Source organism: Perissodus microlepis, chromosome 3, assembly GCF_051167445.1.
Source record: "Perissodus microlepis isolate ML-2025 ecotype Zambia chromosome 3, ASM5116744v1, whole genome shotgun sequence".
NCBI lineage: Eukaryota > Metazoa > Chordata > Actinopteri > Cichliformes > Cichlidae > Perissodus > Perissodus microlepis.
The window spans coordinates 14,965,213-14,983,559 of NC_140463.1; the positions used below are offsets into that span (position 1 = coordinate 14,965,213).

General features: G+C 35.8%; 2 protein-coding genes across 2 annotated transcripts; both read right to left on the reverse strand.

The window, feature by feature from the left end:
• Positions 1-8,867: 8,867 nt before the first annotated feature.
• On the reverse strand, positions 8,868-10,686 carry LOC146390105 (uncharacterized). The gene is made up of 6 exons (XM_084920483.1): positions 10,656-10,686; positions 10,380-10,424; positions 9,886-10,146; positions 9,553-9,798; positions 9,120-9,269; positions 8,868-8,917 (listed from the first exon to the last, which is right to left on the reverse strand). The coding sequence occupies exons 1-6, from the start codon at positions 10,684-10,686 to the stop codon at positions 8,868-8,870; spliced, it is 783 nt and encodes a 260-aa protein (XP_084776609.1).
• Positions 10,687-14,392: 3,706 nt separating this feature from the next.
• On the reverse strand, positions 14,393-17,735 carry LOC146390106 (uncharacterized). The gene is made up of 7 exons (XM_084920493.1): positions 17,705-17,735; positions 17,448-17,492; positions 16,979-17,239; positions 16,625-16,870; positions 16,182-16,286; positions 15,961-16,017; positions 14,393-14,397 (listed from the first exon to the last, which is right to left on the reverse strand). Exons 1-7 carry the CDS (start codon positions 17,733-17,735, stop codon positions 14,393-14,395), a joined length of 750 nt encoding a protein of 249 aa, XP_084776619.1.
• Between the last annotated feature and the right edge of the window lie 612 nt (positions 17,736-18,347).

An 18,347-nucleotide genomic window follows, 5' to 3' on the forward strand; every position in this document is an offset into this window, starting at 1 on the left:
TGTCTGCCTGAACAATGGTTTTCTGTTTATGAATGCAGGTCCTTATCCTCTTCTCATAGCTATGCCCAGAGGAGTTGAGCACTGCCTCCCTCACTCCTGACTTAGCTCCTGACTTCTGCTTTCACACAGTCTGATCAAACACAATTAGAAACTCAGATCATGTTCTTTGACTTTATTGAGGTTAAGTTTTAGAATGAAATAAGACACCACTTAATTTACTGTATGTTGGTAACAGACCACACTTAAAGTCAGTTAATGTCACGCTCACTACCAAACATGGCAGTAAACATGGCATTTCATTGCTGACCACAAAGTCGTCTGTTTTGGAAAAAAGTAATGTGACACTTTGGCATTAGCAGTTGACCTCAGTGGGTGCTTTTGAAAGCTGCAGCAGCTCTTTTATTGTAACAACATTCAAACATGTGTAAAAACAGAAAGAAGATCAAACAAGTTGGTTAAAGTTCAACTTCTAAATATCAGGCAGGTGTCTTTGCTTGTGTTCAGTCTTTATATGTATTTATAACCATGCGGGAATGGCAACTACAGCTGTATATGACTGAATAAAGAAAACCTATAACAGTTTGTAGACTTGTACATTTACAACTTGATTAATTACAAAAACAATATGTGATAAAACGGGGTTACATCTAAGTTTTTGCTGATTATGTCTTCGTTCAGCTCTCTCTCTGCAACCTGTAAGACACAAAAGAAGCAAAAAAGAATTACTATGGCGCATATTACACACCAATATTCACTTCTCTGAGTAGTTCCCAAACAAGCACGTTCAATTTAAAACATTCGTTTTACTTATTCTATGTCGTGAAATCAGCGTTTTTACATATACAAATCTGGGAGTGAGTGGTATGAAGTATAAATATTCCTTGTATGAAGTTGTCAATTTTACCAATCCCAAATTTATAGATCTATTGTGTGAACACAGCACACAAGTAATCCCTGTCCCTGGTCTAACCCACTGGATTATAGTATAGAAGGGGTCTTCTGCTATGGGTTGGCAGGGATCTGCCAAGGACATCTCTGTGCTGGTTCCTGCTTCTGCTTGGTCAGCAGATTAAATTAAATGACTTGGTTGCCAAAATATTTTACATAATAAAACATTTATTTGTCTTAGAACATTTTAAGTCACTTCTTGATGTTTCTGATGTCTCAACGCCATCATGGACATGCCTTTTAATCACAATTAGTCCTACCTTGTGGTTAAGCGTCACCAAGGCCTAAGCTATGGCAACTAGGTCTAGAGGGCAATACATCTTCACATAGTAATGAAGAAAGACAATGGGAGTTAGGGGAATAATAACCACCACAATGTGTTCATTAGGCTTCATTTAAAATTTTAGGAATAATCTGAAATTCAATGTTAGAAAGAAAATAAATGTCATTCCTACATGGGCCCATTATGTCAGCGATGGCATACGGAACACTTAGCTAACTAAAAACTTCATTTTCGAATTGAATTTTTGCTGCTTGCCTGATAATTTGACCACAATAACATCAGCTACTCTGGTTTTAATGCTGTCTCTGTACAAAACAAAGATATTACACTTTACAGTTCTGAATGTCTGAAGGTGAACTTCACATTTTGAGCTGCATGCGATACAGTATGTGTCTACAGTTATTGTTTTCCTGTGTGAGTACTTTATGCAGCTAACGCGATGCTAAAGAAAAATAGATTTCAAAGTAGCTGCATTGCATTCAAGGTCCCCCAGTCTTTTATATGAACTTTACCTAAACAATGAATAAAAACATTTGAGGAAATGAAAGCAAAATAACTGATTCAGCAGCAAAAGAAGATTAAAACTACGCTTCACATTTGATAAATATGGTCATGAATTCCCTCTGTTGCTTTTTTGCTTCCACCACGATAAAATCACACTTCCTCCACATCTCTCTCTCTCTCAGTGTGCTTCGAGACCAGTTTACCATCAAAAAATCTGTTTTCGCTTGCTTATTGCGCCCCAGTCCTCTGTTGCTTACAGTGATGTCGCCCTCTGTTCTTTTTTTAAATGATCTCTGACAAGAAAGCTTAATTACTGCTGTTCAACACAGAAGAAATTTAAACTTTCACAAATTTTGCCAAATTGCTAAATGCTTAGCTGTGTCTCTAATAAAACCTCTGTAACTTTGCCCTGCTGCATCATCGGGTAATGTTCATATGTTGATTCATGGTTTTCTTCAGTTTTAGATGTACTGCAGAATATTTTTAAGATTATCTGCTATAAAAAGACAGGCCAGGAAAATCTCCTTCATATTTTTTTCTCCTCAGTTACTTTGACACAAAGGCATCTGCTGTGATGCTTACACCTCTGATGAAGTCTCACACATGTCAGCTTTTTTTATACATAGATATAAAAATATGGACATGTGCTGATAAATGATCAGAAGTATAATATCTCTGACTGTCTGAGTCAAAATTGAATTGAATAAAATAGAATAGAATTGGGACCTTGTTAATCAGAGTTGAAACGCTTATTGAAATCAGTGAACGCAACATCATTTGTTGTTCTCTTCTCCTCATGCTGCACTACCAAGAGTAACCACTAGATAGCAGCAGGGGCAAGGTTTTTCCCTTAACTGCATAATGAGCTGTGATCATTCACAGATTATCAGTCATCAATAAAACAGCTAGAAAGAATAAACTGCTTTACTATTACTTAACACTTGTGTGGTGTTCATATTTATGCTAGTCAACCAGTACTGGTGCATCAGTTCTTTACTTGCTGGCCATTTCATAATGTTTATCAAGATTCAGTTCTCTGTCAAAGAGAATCAGAATCAGCATACTTTATTAATCCCTAAGGATATTATGAAAAAGGAAAAAGACAAACACATACAGAGTGTAGTCTTTTAACAATGGTGGCAAAGTTACTATTACTATCAGCATCAGGCCAACACCTCATTATGACTAACCCTTTAGTTAAAGAGAAGTCCTAACTACTAAAGAATTCCCAACTCTGACTCTTGTAAACTAATAATATAGTCACACAGCTGTAATGAAATTCTCTGCATTTAATTATTAGTTATTATTAATCTACAGCTCTCTTTTGCAGTGTTTTTTTCCTGCCCCCAAACAGTTGCGGCATATGGCCAGCCTTAATTGAGCCTAGTTGTGCCAGAGATTTCTTTCTGTTAAAAGGGAGTTTTTTTTATTTCAGGCGGTCACCAAAGCACTTGCTCATAAGAAGTCAGGTCCTTTTCAGAAATCTTCCTTTGTGTGCACTACTTTTTCCAGAGTTCTGCGCATCACGATATTATGAATTATAGTTTATATTTGAAACTGCTAGGATTTTTTTTATCATATATTTATTCCTTGAATGCACAAATACTGTCTCCCTTTTAAAATTAGGCGTTTTACAGACCGTGACCATTTAAAGGATTCCTGTGTTGTCATTTGAAACACAGAAACACAAACAGAAGAAAAAACAAATTGTTAATAAATAGGAAGTCTGGGATCATGTCTCCACAAAAACTCCACAAAGTATTTAATAGAGAAGATTCAAAGATTACACACAGATTATTTACCAATGTGCCTGTTATCTTCTGCTCCACCGCATCCTAAAGGTCGGTACTGGATTAACATCTGGTGACTGTGGAGGCCATTTCAATATAGTAAACTCCTATTCAAGAAACCAGTTTGAAATTATTTGAGCTTTGTGACATGGAAATTGCAGTAATAGAAGCAGGCATCAAAAGATGGTACATTGGTCATAAACACCGTCAGGAGCAATACTGTGGCATTTTGTTTAAACTACCCTCAGGTTTTACAAAATGCACAAAGAAGCATTCTCCTACACAATTTCAACAAGAGGTAACATTTCTCAAGTTTTCTATTGTCCAGTCTTGGTACACTTTATTATGGAATCAGAATCAGAATATTTTATTAATCCCCAAGGAAATTATGTTGAACACTCTTAAATCACTTTTCTTCCCTGTTGTTATTTTCAGTTTTTACTCCAGCAGGTCATCTTAATGTCTCCTTAAAACATTGCTTAGCACACTTCTATTAGCTCTAAACCAGAAGTGAAGATTTGAACTGTGGAAAAGTCACTATTAAAAGTGAAATAAAGAAAAAAAATAGAACCTTTCATGGCTTCATCATTCACAGCAACCCATCTAATGGAGGAAACTGAGGCTATAGTTCACACAGGCACATACAAATACGACAAACTCTTTCCTTTGATTATTTTTGAGTTCCAGTATAACACTTTTTCATGGTAGAAATGTAGAAATGAAACAAAAACCCAAACCTCACAGAAACTAAACCTAAAATAGAAACTGGAATGCTAGAAAACACTATCTGACATTTATTGGATACTAACATTACATAACCTAATGTAGAAATATGTTACACCAACGCTTAAATGTTTAAAACTCTAACAGCAGTAAATGTAATGTCAAATCCAAATATCAATGGAGAAAAATAGAGGCTTCAGTGCTAGGTAGCTGAGTAGCTTGATTTGGCTATATTCGCCAAGATGCAGCAATTTAATTTGCTGCAGTGACTCTCACAGTGCACAATTTAACTGAACTGATGCTTACCTCAGTGGTACCCACTTTGACTTATCTTACAAAGGACAAAAAGCTACTTAGAGAGTGGTTTGGTATTATTTCTCCAATTTCCCATTTCTTCAATAGGAAATGTGGACTGACTGATCAAGCCAATTAGAACACAGTTTGAGCAAAATTGCAATAGTTGCGTACTGTTTTATTATTATTATTATTATTATTATTATTATTATTATTGAGAATAATAATAATAATAATAACAATTTTTACAATTATAACTACAATTTCTCTTAAGGCGTAATAACATGATATACTATGACGTTTTTTGCTCACAGCAGACTAGAAACTATCTAAATGTGAATATTTAACCCAGTCCAAAAGCCACATTTGCACAGCAAACAAAATGTTCACTGCTGTTTTCAAGGAAAAGGATAAGTGTAAAACTTGATGATGATGCTGACCCGCTCATAATATAGTCTTCTTCTGGCTGTACAGTTTTTATGCTTCAAATGTTACTTGCTACTTAAATGGCAGTTCCTAATGATGGCCACTCATCATTAGGTGAGTCTCTTCTGCTTAATGGTGGACCATAGCCATTACTATATTCTCAAGTTGGAGATCGTGATCATTTGGATGAGGCCAACAAAAGGACACAAGGCGTGTTCTGAGAAATTGAGCTCTTTAATGCTTTTTAATTGCTTAACTGTATTTTACCCTTGTGTCTTCCTTTAGACATCTGAAGAGAAGGATTAAAGTGATTTGGAATAAAACCATTGTGGAGAACATTTCATTTGTATGGTCAGGATAGGACAACTAGGAGCAATCAGGTCGAGGCAATGGTACGCTTCATATTCCATAAATTGAACTTTTCTGATCGGTTGCTGTATCATGCATGCCATTTTAACTAAATGCTTCTTTAATTCTTTTTATCAAGAAAAGAACACAACAGAAAACAAGAAAAAGATTATTTAATAATATTGTGATAGTGGGTACCTCATTATGAAAAATCCATAATTTTTAAATACTGGTGAATCTTGTGCAATATAATTCATCCATAATGCTTGGAGTTATTTAGAGAAAAATAACCATTATTCTGGAATTGTATTTATTCATTAGAACTTTCTAAACTCCAAGAGGAGACACAAATCCCTTTGATGTTGAACCAGGAAGGGCATCTAAAAATCTGCACTGATAAAAGCTATTTTGGAGAGAGGTATATATAATCTATGCAAATCATATAAAATTTACTCTATTATTGCACTCAGTCAAGGAATTATAAAGTAATGGGTTAATTATACCATTTTCCTAACAGTAACAACATTACATTAAAAAATGCAGTAAAATATACCCCCAAACAATGAGTCTTATGTTTCCAATTGCGCATGCGCCAGACCGCGCTTTTTGACTGAGCGGGCAGTAAGCAAATTCTGGGTCCTTTTTCCAGCTTCCATCGAACCCGACCGAACCACGGAAGTGAAGGTAAGCTATTTACACAGGGTGAATAATATATAATAGCGCATGCAAATGGTAATTTTTGAAGTAATGACCTATTACACTTCACTTGTATTGCTTGCGTCTGTGTAATGCACCATTACTTGAAATAAAACTTTGAATCTGTCTGTTAACCGTCTAGATAACTGCCGGTAAGTTGCAATGAAATGTGTTCGTGGTGCACTTTTTATCAGTCAGCATGCATGACCAGTTCCGGACTGGCAATCAGAACGCTGAGGTTGTGTCCAAATTCATGGGCTGAATCCTCCTGAGGACCTGGCTTTCGCGGGCTACGTGGACCGGTCCTCAGAAGGTCGGGTAGGCCGGATGTAAACCTGTTTAACCAGAGTAGCGAAAGACCGCGGTGATCTGAAAATGATGTGCCGGGATTGTGCCGTTCTCGGCGGCTCTAGTAACCCTCGAGGTCTCGGCTAGCTATCGAGCTGGTGGGTAACAGACATCTCCGAATACGTCGAAGCACTTTTGCAAATATGCGATGTCTCGATAAACGGAGCAGATAGTTGCAGTTTACACACCCACATTCTCGCCTGAAGATATGTTAAAGGTTTATTTTGTGATGCAGAAAGACTAATAAGAGTAATTTTAAAACTTAGTAGCTGAATTCTGGGATATGGTGGGCCACGAAGGACACACCCAACCCATCCTTAAAATTCGAGAAAAAGGAGGACGCATTTGTCTGCTGCATTCGGAGGAGTCCATGAATTTGGACAGCCTTCGGCGCGTCGCTGTGGCGTAATTACAATCACTGTCTTTGTAGTAGTAGTTTGCGGTCTTTGCAAACTACTTTCCTGCCTTGATGGAAAAGAAAATGGACGTCAGACAATTTTTTTTTTTTTTTTTGAGAAATGAGAGGGGCAGTCCTTAAGTTGTGGTGGCTCTGCTTCTGGGTCAGCACATAAAACAGGTAAACAAACTTAAATCCTGTATGTCTTTGAGCTTCTATGCGGTACATTTTACTTTATAATGAATAGGTAATGTTTATCAACTGATAATAATTACATTTTATTAGTAATTATATAATTAATTTTACCTATTTTCAATGAGTAAGTAGCTGTTAAATATATACGTAAATATGGGGTAAATTTTACCCAATTTAATTAAGTATTTCATAGCTTTTTATTGAAGCTATTTTATACACAATATATTGACTTAAATCTACCCCAAAAAAGTCAGTGCAAATTGTTACCTCAGATTTATTGGGTAAATTCTATAGATGACTTCTTACAGTGTGGCAAATAAAACATGTTAGCGGAGTTCTCCGCTGTAATTACTCCTTGTGACAACGGGCTTTATTAGATTTTCCTAAATCATGTATTTTTGAGATAAATGAATAAATGACCCTAAAGTGATAGTAAAGAGTTTTTTTCTTTCTTTTTTCTTTTTTAATTTCACATTTTGCAAGGGATACTGTAAGGGCTGCCTTCTGTGACAGGGAGTGCTGCAGCACAATGATTCCTTTGGATTAAACCTTTTTAAACATCATACGCATTACCATCACATTTTAAAACATCTACATTTTTAAAGGTTAAAATTTATACTTTCAATGATTTTTGGATTAATGTATAAAGAGACTGTGGATTTTCCTTTTTTTAGAGATTTTGTAAATAGTTTCATCATTCTCTGTGTAAATAAGACCACTGAACTTGCATCCTGAGTTATGTGTTTGAAAGGTGCAGCAGCTTTTATTTTAACAGCATTAATACATGTGTAAAAACAGAAAGAAGATCCAACAAGTTGGTTAATCTTCTACGTATCGGGCAGGTGTCTTTGCTTGTGTTCAAACATTATATCTACTTATAACCTCGCGGGAATGGCAACTGGCTGTATCTTACTGAACAAAGAAAAGCTATAACATTTATAGACATGTACACCAAAGTAAGATGACATTGTACAGCTTGGTTAACAACAAAAACAACACGTGATAAAACTGGGTCACTTCTTTGTTTTCGCTCTTACTCAGATGTGATAATGTCTTCAGTCAGCTCTCTCTCTGCAACCTGTAAGACACACAAAATACTTGATAATCATAGGTTAATAAGACAGAAACAAAAACATAATAACGTGTTAATTTTCAAGTTATTACTACTCAATTACCAGTGTAATAACCTCTTAATGTCCAAGTAATGTCATGGTAGCAACAGTGGTACCAGTTGGGTAATAGTACACTGAGAGACAGTGATGCAGCTTCATAGAATAGAATAATGAAGAGGGACAGTGGGAGGGACTGGAATAACAACCACAGCAATATTAGTCGTGATGATCCCTGTCTGTTATTCAGTGTATTCGTTAGACTTTATTTAAACATTTAGGAAAATCTGACTTTCAGGGTTAGAAAGAAAATCGATTACATTTCTACTTCATTTCTACTTTGGCCTGTTTTCTAAGGTGGTGCTAAGGGAACACTGAGCTAACAAAAAAAAATTCTGCTGTTTGCCTGGTATTTCTACTTTGACCACAAGAATATCAGCTGCTTTTAAGAGCTTCTTGGTTTTAAAGATGCCTTTGTACAAAACTAAGATATTACATTTCTGACCTATTACCGAATGCATGTCTGAAGTTGTACTTCTCGCCACATGTAACTATTTTGAGCTGTATGAGATACAGTACATGTCTAAAAGAGGAGCTTTAAAATTGTATTCTATGTGGCTTTTTTTTGAGGTGGAAGTTTTGGAAGCTCAAATTATCACTCACATCTATACATTTATAAATATTAAACACACGTCTAACAAAGATACAGACAACACCACATGACAAAACAAAACCAATACTTTCCTTCACATAAGTAATTCTGTGATATTCTTGCTCATTAAAATACCTCCTGTCTATCTTACAACTTATTCTGCTCTTATGTTGCTTATATTGCCTGCATCCACCGTGCTGGCCTCTATGAAGATTAAAGAAATAAGTGAATTGTTTTTTCTTGTTTTTTTTTTAAAGACATTAAACAGATATAGATGATTTCTTAGATCAAGTTATTTAGTTTATGATATTCATTTTTATTTAAAAACTTTGGATAAGAAAATCAGACAATGTATCTGGCTGATGATTACATTTCCATGTGATAACAATAAAATACTTGTCATTACCTCTCTTCCAGCAAGCTTTGACAATGTGAAGCAGTCCCACTGCCACCAACAGAGCACTGACTAAAATGGTTGAAATGATCCGTATGGTAACAGAAGAGAAATGGCCCCCCTCTTTATCTGGATCAGTTGTGTAATTTATATTTTGAGAATCTAAATAATGGTTAAAAAGAAAAGAATGGTTTAACCATCAAATATTGATTTTAACTTCTTCATTGACATTAAGCATCTTGACAATCAACTTAAAAGCTCCTAAACCACCATGGAAAGTTTGGTGTACAAACTTAAATGTCCAATTTATGTTTCCACACTGAACATTTCTTTGTGTTAAAAATGCTAATACAAACAGATTCAACAGCTTTGCATGAAGAGCATCAGCTGTCATTCATATAAAAATTATACATCAACATTATTTTAAAACATCTCAGTGTCTCACCTGTGACATTCAGCCAGCTCTCTGGTGATTCTCCAGCTCCTGAGATGCTGCACTTGTAAAGTCCTTCATCTGACTTGGAAACTCTGTGGATGGTCATGTTTCCTGTGGAGCTTCTATGGATCTGACTTCCATATTTATAGAAATCAACTTTGAAGTTGGAGGAAGGAATTTTGCTTCTGCAGCTCAGAGTCACAGTTTCTTCCATCAACACAGGAACAGCAGGACTCTCCAGGATCACAGGACCAGCTAAATGAGATGCATTTGATAATTAAATACATGAAATTAAATTCTATTAAAATGAATGTCATAAAAGATTTGTTTATTCAAATATACCAGTGACAGAGAGGTTAATAATGTTGCTTCTTCTCCATCCTTCAGTCTCATACCAGTACTCTCCACTGTTGTCTGCATAAACAATTTGAATGGAGCAAGATGATCCTGTTGGTGTCCTCTTGTTAGTTTTACTACATGATTTTATTTTCCCTTTGAATTTATGCAAAACTTCACAATAATCGACTCCTTCACAATAAAATGTCACTGATTCATATTCAAAGAACTGCAATCTGTTTGGAACAACACAAAGAGAAACTGCATCTGAAACAAAGAAAAAAGAAAGACTAAAGAAAGTTTAGAGTTTTACCACTAAAATTGGCATACTGCACTTCAACAGTAAACAAATAAAACGGTAAATAAAACAGTAAAAAAAAAACATCACAAAAACATTTCTTTCTCCCACAATTTTTTTTTTTACTTTTCTCCAGTTGGTTAGCTCATCCATAATGTAATATTATAACTTTGATATACACAAGCAAAGAGCTGGTACTCACCAAATTCCTGATCCTGCACACCCAAGATAATCATGATGGCCATCACTAAAGAGAGATGAAAGAGCTTCTGAGTTACCAAAACGTGTGCTGTATAATTACTAACTATACTAAAGTACTATGACATCTCATACGCAGACCATAAAAATACATTAGCCTACTTTTTTTAACCTAAAATATAAATAAAACTGTCATATTTTTGATTGAAAATTACACTCCAAATTTTATAATAATGTAGAAATAGATTAGAAAAGTAGAAAGTAAACAGAAAGTACTCACACATTCTAATGTAGAGAGCTCTGATCTCCATGTTGTCTTGATGTAGATGGAAGACTTAACAATAGTGAGCAGGGGTATCTCTTTGCTACTAAAAGTATTTTAATATTAATTAAAATGTTTTAGGACTTTATTCCTGTAATCTAGTTTTACAATAGAAGTGTTGGTAAATATGCTCAGTGTCTTTTGCATCAAGTCAAGCCTCACTGTTTCAGTTCACTGTCAGTGGGTGGAACAACAAACCAGATCAGATTAATGCTGTGTTTGATGCAGCTTGTTGACAGATTCATGTTTCCTGTGCTCAGTTTGGTGAACTGTGCAGAAATATGTCACAAATGTAGAAATATCTTCTAGGGCTTCTCAGCCCACTCAGGGAATCTACTGACAAACATATTTTTTATTTGGCATTTATTAATTTGTTTAGGTTCCTCAGCGTGAAACTTTTTAAACAACACAGTAGTTTAACAACATTACAAACTTAAACAGAATCACAAAGTAACGTTTTCTTCAATGCAATCATTAACATTAACACAACCTTATTACCATGAGATCCAAAGTAATGATTTGGCTGGTGTGCAAACCACTATCTAAATACTGATATGCGATAGATAGATAGATCTAGTGTACTTTACTTTGTTAGACGAGTTCTATTTAAGTGAGTCAGTAAATCTGGTAGTAACCACGCTTGGGTGTGACTTGTGAAACCAAAAACTTATTTAAACTTAATGAGTCATTTCTTGTCAAATATTTTTTTAAACATTGTGTTTTGTCTGGTACTAGATCATATTTCAGTTAGAGGCATGCTTGTTATGCTGACCTCAAACGTGATGTGTCTGGGGAAAAAAGTAAACCAACAGTTTTAGATTAGTGGTTGACCACAGTGAGTATCAGCATGTACAAGCTGTAACAACTCATTTCTTGTAAACAGGATCAATACATTTCAAAAGACAGCAGATGGACTAAGTCAGGTGTTTTTATTGGCATTCAAACCTCATATGTACTTATAAATATGTGGGTTTTGCAGCCAGCTGTGTCTAACTGACAAGAGACAAGATATTCTAAATTATACACATGCAAACCAAACCCAACTCCCAAATGTTCAATTACAAAAACAATATGTAAGTAATCTGGATTACTTTATTCTTCTCAATCTCACTGAGATGTAATTATATTTTCAGTCAGTTCACTCTGCAACCTGTAAGATAGTATCTGGTATCTGCTTGCACCTCCAGAGAGTCCCAGTGCTATGGAAAACATCATGCCTGGTCCCAGTGCCTAAGAAGTATCATCCAGTGGCATTAAATGACTACAGGCCTGTAGCACTAACTTCTCATAATATGAAGGTTATGGAGAGACTTATCCTGGAACACTTCAGACCCCTGGTGAGCAAGTCACAAGAGCCTCTGCAGTTTGCATACCAGGCCCACTTGGGGGTGGACAACACAGTGATACATCTGCTGCAGAGAGTGTATTCCTCCCTCCACAGACCCCAAACCACAGTCCGGATGATGTTCTTTGACCTCTCCAGTGCCTTTAACACAATCTAGCCCGGGCTCTGAGATTGTTGTTGGATGACATGCAGGTGGAGGCTCCACCAGTCCAGACTACCTGACAGGCAGACCACAATTTGTGAGACTGCAGAGCTTTGTGTCAGAGAGTCTGAACAGCAACACAGGAGCAACCCAGGGAACTGTTCTGTCCCCTTCAATATCTTCAACATCTATACCGCCAAATTCAAGTATATCACAGAAACCTGTCTCCTCCAGAAATTCTCTGATTATTGGAAAAGTGTGGGGATGGGAAGGGAAGAGGAGTACGGAGTACAGAGGACTGATTGATCGCTTCATGAGGTGGTGTGAGGTGAATCACCTGCAGCTGAATGTGGCCAAAACAAAGGAGCTGGTGGTGGACTTTGGCAGAAACAGATCCCAACCCTCCCCTGTCTGCATTGGTGGGACTAATGTGAAAATAGTCACAGCCTGCAAGTATCTGGGAGTTCATCTGGATCACAAGCTATATTTGCTGTGGCGTGCTGGGGTGCAGGCATCAAAGCAAAGGACCCAAACAGACTGAACAAAGTCATTGTGAAGGCTGAGTCTGTTGTTGGCATGAAGTTCGCCACCCTGGAGGAGGTGATCAGTGATAGAATGCTCCCACCCCCTCCATAACACACTGGACAATCCGAAGAGCAGTTTCAGCAACAGGTTCCTTCAACCTCGCTATCTGTTGGAAGGTCATCCCTTCCTGCTGCTATCTGACTCTTTCCGCACATATGTGGAAAAGAATTAATTACACCTCAATGCACCCTGTCACTTCTCTATATTTATCTATCTTAATATTTACCTATCATCACTCTGTTTCTACACTCATTTTCTTGACTGCTTCTTGTTTGTTGTATATTTGCTGCTATGACAACTCAATTCCCCTCTGGGATTAATAAAGTTTCTCTGATTCGGAATTTATTGCAGTGAGAGAAAACTTTTGAACATTTGGTTTGTCGTTTTCACTGAGTAGCAGATTCCTTGTGTATTACTGTGTGTATACTTCATGGTGCTCCTATGTGATCAAGATGGTTTCGAAAGGTTTGTCATACCTGCTCAATATTTTGAATTGTATGTCCATTTCTGTCTTCATCTCAGTGCTTTGAAAATTTAGCACCATCTTCAGATTTTGGGGGTTCAAGCAATAGTCAGCAGGAGTGGACCTCCTTAGTTTCTTCTGTTTCCTGTCCTGCACAGGAGCATTTCAAGCATGTTTCTTATAAGGTGAAATTGGAGATATGTGCATCCCTATATTTCATATCATTATTTGTCACCGATTGCAAACTAAAGGTATATCTTCGGAAAGGGCCTGCATTTAGAGCTAGTAAATCTCTGTCTGTGCTGTTTCATGGTGATTTTTCAAACATCAAAGGTCACAAAGGTCACTAAATAGGTCGGTAAGTTGTACCTCTAGAGCCTTACAATCCAATTACAATAATTTATTTATTAAGAGGCTTAACATTGTAAGGTAACACCCTACAAATATAAAGAACTTTCCTCCTTCTCATCTTCAACTGGACTGCAGGCCATCAGCGATATTTTCTTTTTGTATCTGTTTCAATTCTACATCTCCCCATATTTATGTGCTTGCTCAAATCATGTTTGACCTCCCTCACGACTTCTGCTTTCACACAGTCTGACCAAAAAATGTAGAAATTCACATAATTATTTTGGCTTTATTTGAAGAGAAGTTGCAGCATGAAGTCACCACTTATTTTGTCTCAGTTCTAGACCACACTTAAAGTCAGTTAAAGTCATCCTCAGTATCAAACTTGGCTGTTATATTTCATTGCTGACCACAAACTCGGGTCATCTGTTTTCAAATAAAGTAATGTGACATTTTGACTTTAGCAGTTGACCAGAGTGGGCGTCTATGAAAGCTGCAGCAGCACTTTTATTGTAACAGCATTCATACATGTGTAAAAACAGAAAGATCAAGCAAGTTGGTTAAAGTTCAACTTCTACATATCAGGCAGGCGCTTGTGCTTGTGTTCAGTCTTTATATAGACTTATAACCACATGGGAATGGCAACTAGCTGCATCTGACTGAGTAAAAAAAGTTATAACGGTTTACAGACATGTACACGAAACTAAGATGACAATGTACAATTTGGTTAACAACAAAAACAATATGTGATAAAATCTCGTTGTTTTCGCTCTTACTCGGATGTGATTAAGTCTTCAGACAGGTCTCTCTCTTCAACCTGACACACAAAAGAAGTGTAGAGGGGGAAAAAAACTGAATTGAAAACAAAATTACTATAATGGTGCATATTTCACAGCAATATCCACTTCATAGAGTAGTTCCCAAATAAGCACGGTAGATGTAAAACATTAGGTTTCTGTTTCTATATCCTCCTGAGAATTGAAGAAAAAGAGAATCTTCCCATTAAAGTTTTTTTTATGATTCCCTGCATCTTTGGAGCTAAAAGAGACCACCCAAACACATGAGATATCAGCGAAAAGCCCTGAAAGTCCTGTTTAGTAGATCAAGACCTAGACCAAAAAAACCCAAAAAATGTTCATTACAGAGGACATAAATGCAAAGGCTGGTTCTCTGGAAGATATAATGAAATCAGCATTTTTACATACACAAATCTGGGAGTGAGTGAGTCGAATGCATGAAAAAGTATACATATTACATGTAAGAAATTGTCTATTTTACCAACCCAAAACTATGCATCACACATTGTGTGAATGCAGCACATAAGGCGTCCCTGTCCCCAGTCTTACCTACTGTATTACAGAATAGAAGGGATCCACTGCAATGGGTTGGCAAGGACCTGCTGAGGACATCACTCTGCTGGGTCCTGCTTCTGCTTTGACAAGAGATTAAATTAAATGGGTAGCACTTTCTATTAGAAGTAAAGGTTTAATAGTATGGTAACAACAATAACATAATTTAGGAATTTCTAAGTTATGACCATGCAGTTACCAAAGTAATAGTCACTTAAGAGCATGGTAACAATAGTCATTACAGATTAATAATATTACACTTAAATGTATGTATAATATGGATAATAAGGGCCCCAAAACTGGAGGTAATAATGTGGAACTTCCGCTTGTTAATAAAACGCTTATTGTAGAGTAACAAGAAAGACACAAGAACATAAAATTTCTAAGTTATTACGACTCAAATACCTGTGGTATTTTCTTTGTAATAAGCAGGGAATCTAATCTTACATATTTATTGTATTGTAGCTTATTTTGTTCTAATCTAAAATATATATTAAAACTTTACAGTTTTTAACTATTTGTATTAGGTTTAGTGTACAGTATATACTCTACCCCCTAAGAATCTCAGATATCATTTGAAGGTATTTTATTTATTTTCAAATTTTTGATGACTCAATGACAAAACAAGGAAATCATATATTTCTTTGTTTTATGGGTTGTCAAATTGTAAAACTGACATTTTTTTTCTCCTGAAGAATACTTTGTGAGACAATTAATGCTAGTCACTGAATATTATTGTTTGAAAGAGAAAGTAATTGGGTTCAATTTAAAGTTGATTTTGAAACTGAATGCATGTCTGAAGTTGTATCTAATGCCACATGTACCTATATTGAGATACAGTACGTGTCTAAAAGATGAGCTTTAAAATTGTATTCTATGCGGTTTTCATTGGAGGCTTTTGGAAGCTCAAATTATCACTTGCATCCATACATTTATAAATATCACATACACATCTAACAAAGATGCAAAAAACAAAACCAATCCATTTCTTCAGAAAAGTAATTTTGTGCTACTGTTGCAAAGTAAAATACCTCTTGTCTTTCTTACAGCAGAATATGTTGCTCTGCCTGCTTCCACTGTGCCAGCCTCTACGGAGATTAAAGAAATAAATATTTTAGTAATTATTTTGAATAGAAAATCAGACAATGTATCTGTCTGACAGACTAATTTTCAATATAAATATAATAATAATAACAACAACAACAACAACAATAACAATAATAATAATTTTCATTACTTCTCTTCCAGTAACCTTTGCCAAAGTGATACAGTCCCACTGCCACCAACAGAGCACTGACTAAAATGGTTAAAATGATCCAAGGTGTGGCAGCAGAGGAGGAATGGCTCACTTCTTTGTCTGGATTAATCGTGTAATTTACATTTTGAGAATCTAAATGATGGTTAGAAAAGACAGGAAGATTTAAATGAGACAACTATCAAACGTTAATTTTAGCTTCTTCATAATGACATGAAATATCTTTCCAACCAACTTAAAACTTCTAAAACACTATGGAAGTTTGGCACACCTGTTTTAGTTGTTTAAATTTCAAATTTAGGTTTGCACACTGGAAACTTCTCAGTATTTCAAAGATGCTAATACAAACGGATTTACCAGTTTTACATAAAGAGCATCAGCTGTCATTTATATCACAATTATACATAAAAACCTTATTTTAAAACATCTCAGTGTCTCACCTGTGACTTTCAGCCAGCTCTTTGGTGATTCTCCAACTCCTGAGATGCTACACTTGTAAAGTCCTTCATCTGACTTGGAAACTCTCTGGATGGTCATGCTTCCTGTGGAGCTTCTGTGGGTGAAAAATCCATCTTTGTAGAAATCAGCTTTGAAGTTGGAGGAAGGAATTTTGTTCCTGCAGCTCAGAGTCACAGTTTCTTCCATCAACACAGGAACAGCAGGACTGTCCAGGATCACAGGACCAGCTAAATGAGATGCATTTGATAATTAAATACTAGAAATTAAATTTAATTAAAACTTATTATAAAAAAAGTTCTTTAATTTTTGTTTAATGTTTGTTTCTTCAAAGGTACCAGTGACAGAGAGGTTGATAATGTTGCTTCTTCTCCGTCCTTCAGTCTCATACCAGTACTCTCCACTGTTGTCTGCATAAACAATTTGAATGGAGCAGGATGATCCTGTTGGTGTCCTCTTGTTAGTTTTACTACATGATTCCACTTTCCCTTTGAATTTATGCAAAACTTCACAATAATCGACTCCTTCACAATAAAATGTCACTGATTCATATTCAAAGAACTGCAATCTGTTTGGAACAACACGAAGAGAAACTGCATCTGAAACAAAGAAAAAAGAAAGACTCAGTTTAAAGTTTACTACTAAATCTGGCATCCCACACATCAACAGTGAATGAATAAAACAGTAAATAAAACAATAACAAATATCACAGAAACATTTTTTTCTCTCACAAGTTATTTTTTTTCTGCTAAATTCCTTGTCCAAAATGTGAACTTTGATATGGACAAGCAAACAGCTGGTACTCACCAACTTTCTCATCCTGTACACCCAAGATAATCATGATGGTCATCACTGAACAGAGATAAAAGAGGTACAGAGTAACTAAAACATGTACTGTAAAATTGCTAAATGTACTAAAAGTTTAAAAGTATTATTACATCTCATATGTCCACAAAAATACTACTTTTCTAGCCTAAAATATAAAACAAAGCAAACTGTCATATTTTTAATCAGAATGAATAACCTACATTTTATAATAATGTAGAAATAGAGAAAGTACTCACACAGTCTGATGCTGAGAGCTCTGATCTCCATGTCGTCTTGATGTAGACTGAGGAGTGACGTTTAACAGCAGTGAGCAGGGGTGTTTCTTAGCTACCAAAAGTATTTTAATATTATTTAAATACTTTTAGGACTTAATGCAGTAATCTAGTAATACAAAAACTGTTTCCAAAGAAGCTGAGTGGTTTTTGCGTCAAGTCAACCCTCACTGTTTCAGTTCACTGTCAGTGGGTGGAACAGCAAACCAGTTCAGACTAATGCTGTGTTTGATGCAGCTTGTTGACTGGTTCATGTTTCCTGTGCTCAGTTTGGTGGACGCTGTTGAGATATGTCTCAAAAGTAGTGAACATTTTAAACCTCTTCTAGGGGTCATGTCTGAAGTCAAGTCACTGAAGTTATTTTCAGTTACAGGACAGTAAATGCTATTATAGATAAAGTAATGCCATTCTGTAATTCAAACATAGTAGATATTTATCTGCCCAATGATTTAACTCAGATATACTCCAAAAATGTCAGGGAGAGAATCTGTTCATGTCTGATAATTGCCATTTCTGCTTAAAATTTGTATTTCTGATCTCAATACATGATAAAAACATTACTTTAATTTAGTGTAACTTTTGAACATTTATTTCCATCTTTGTCACT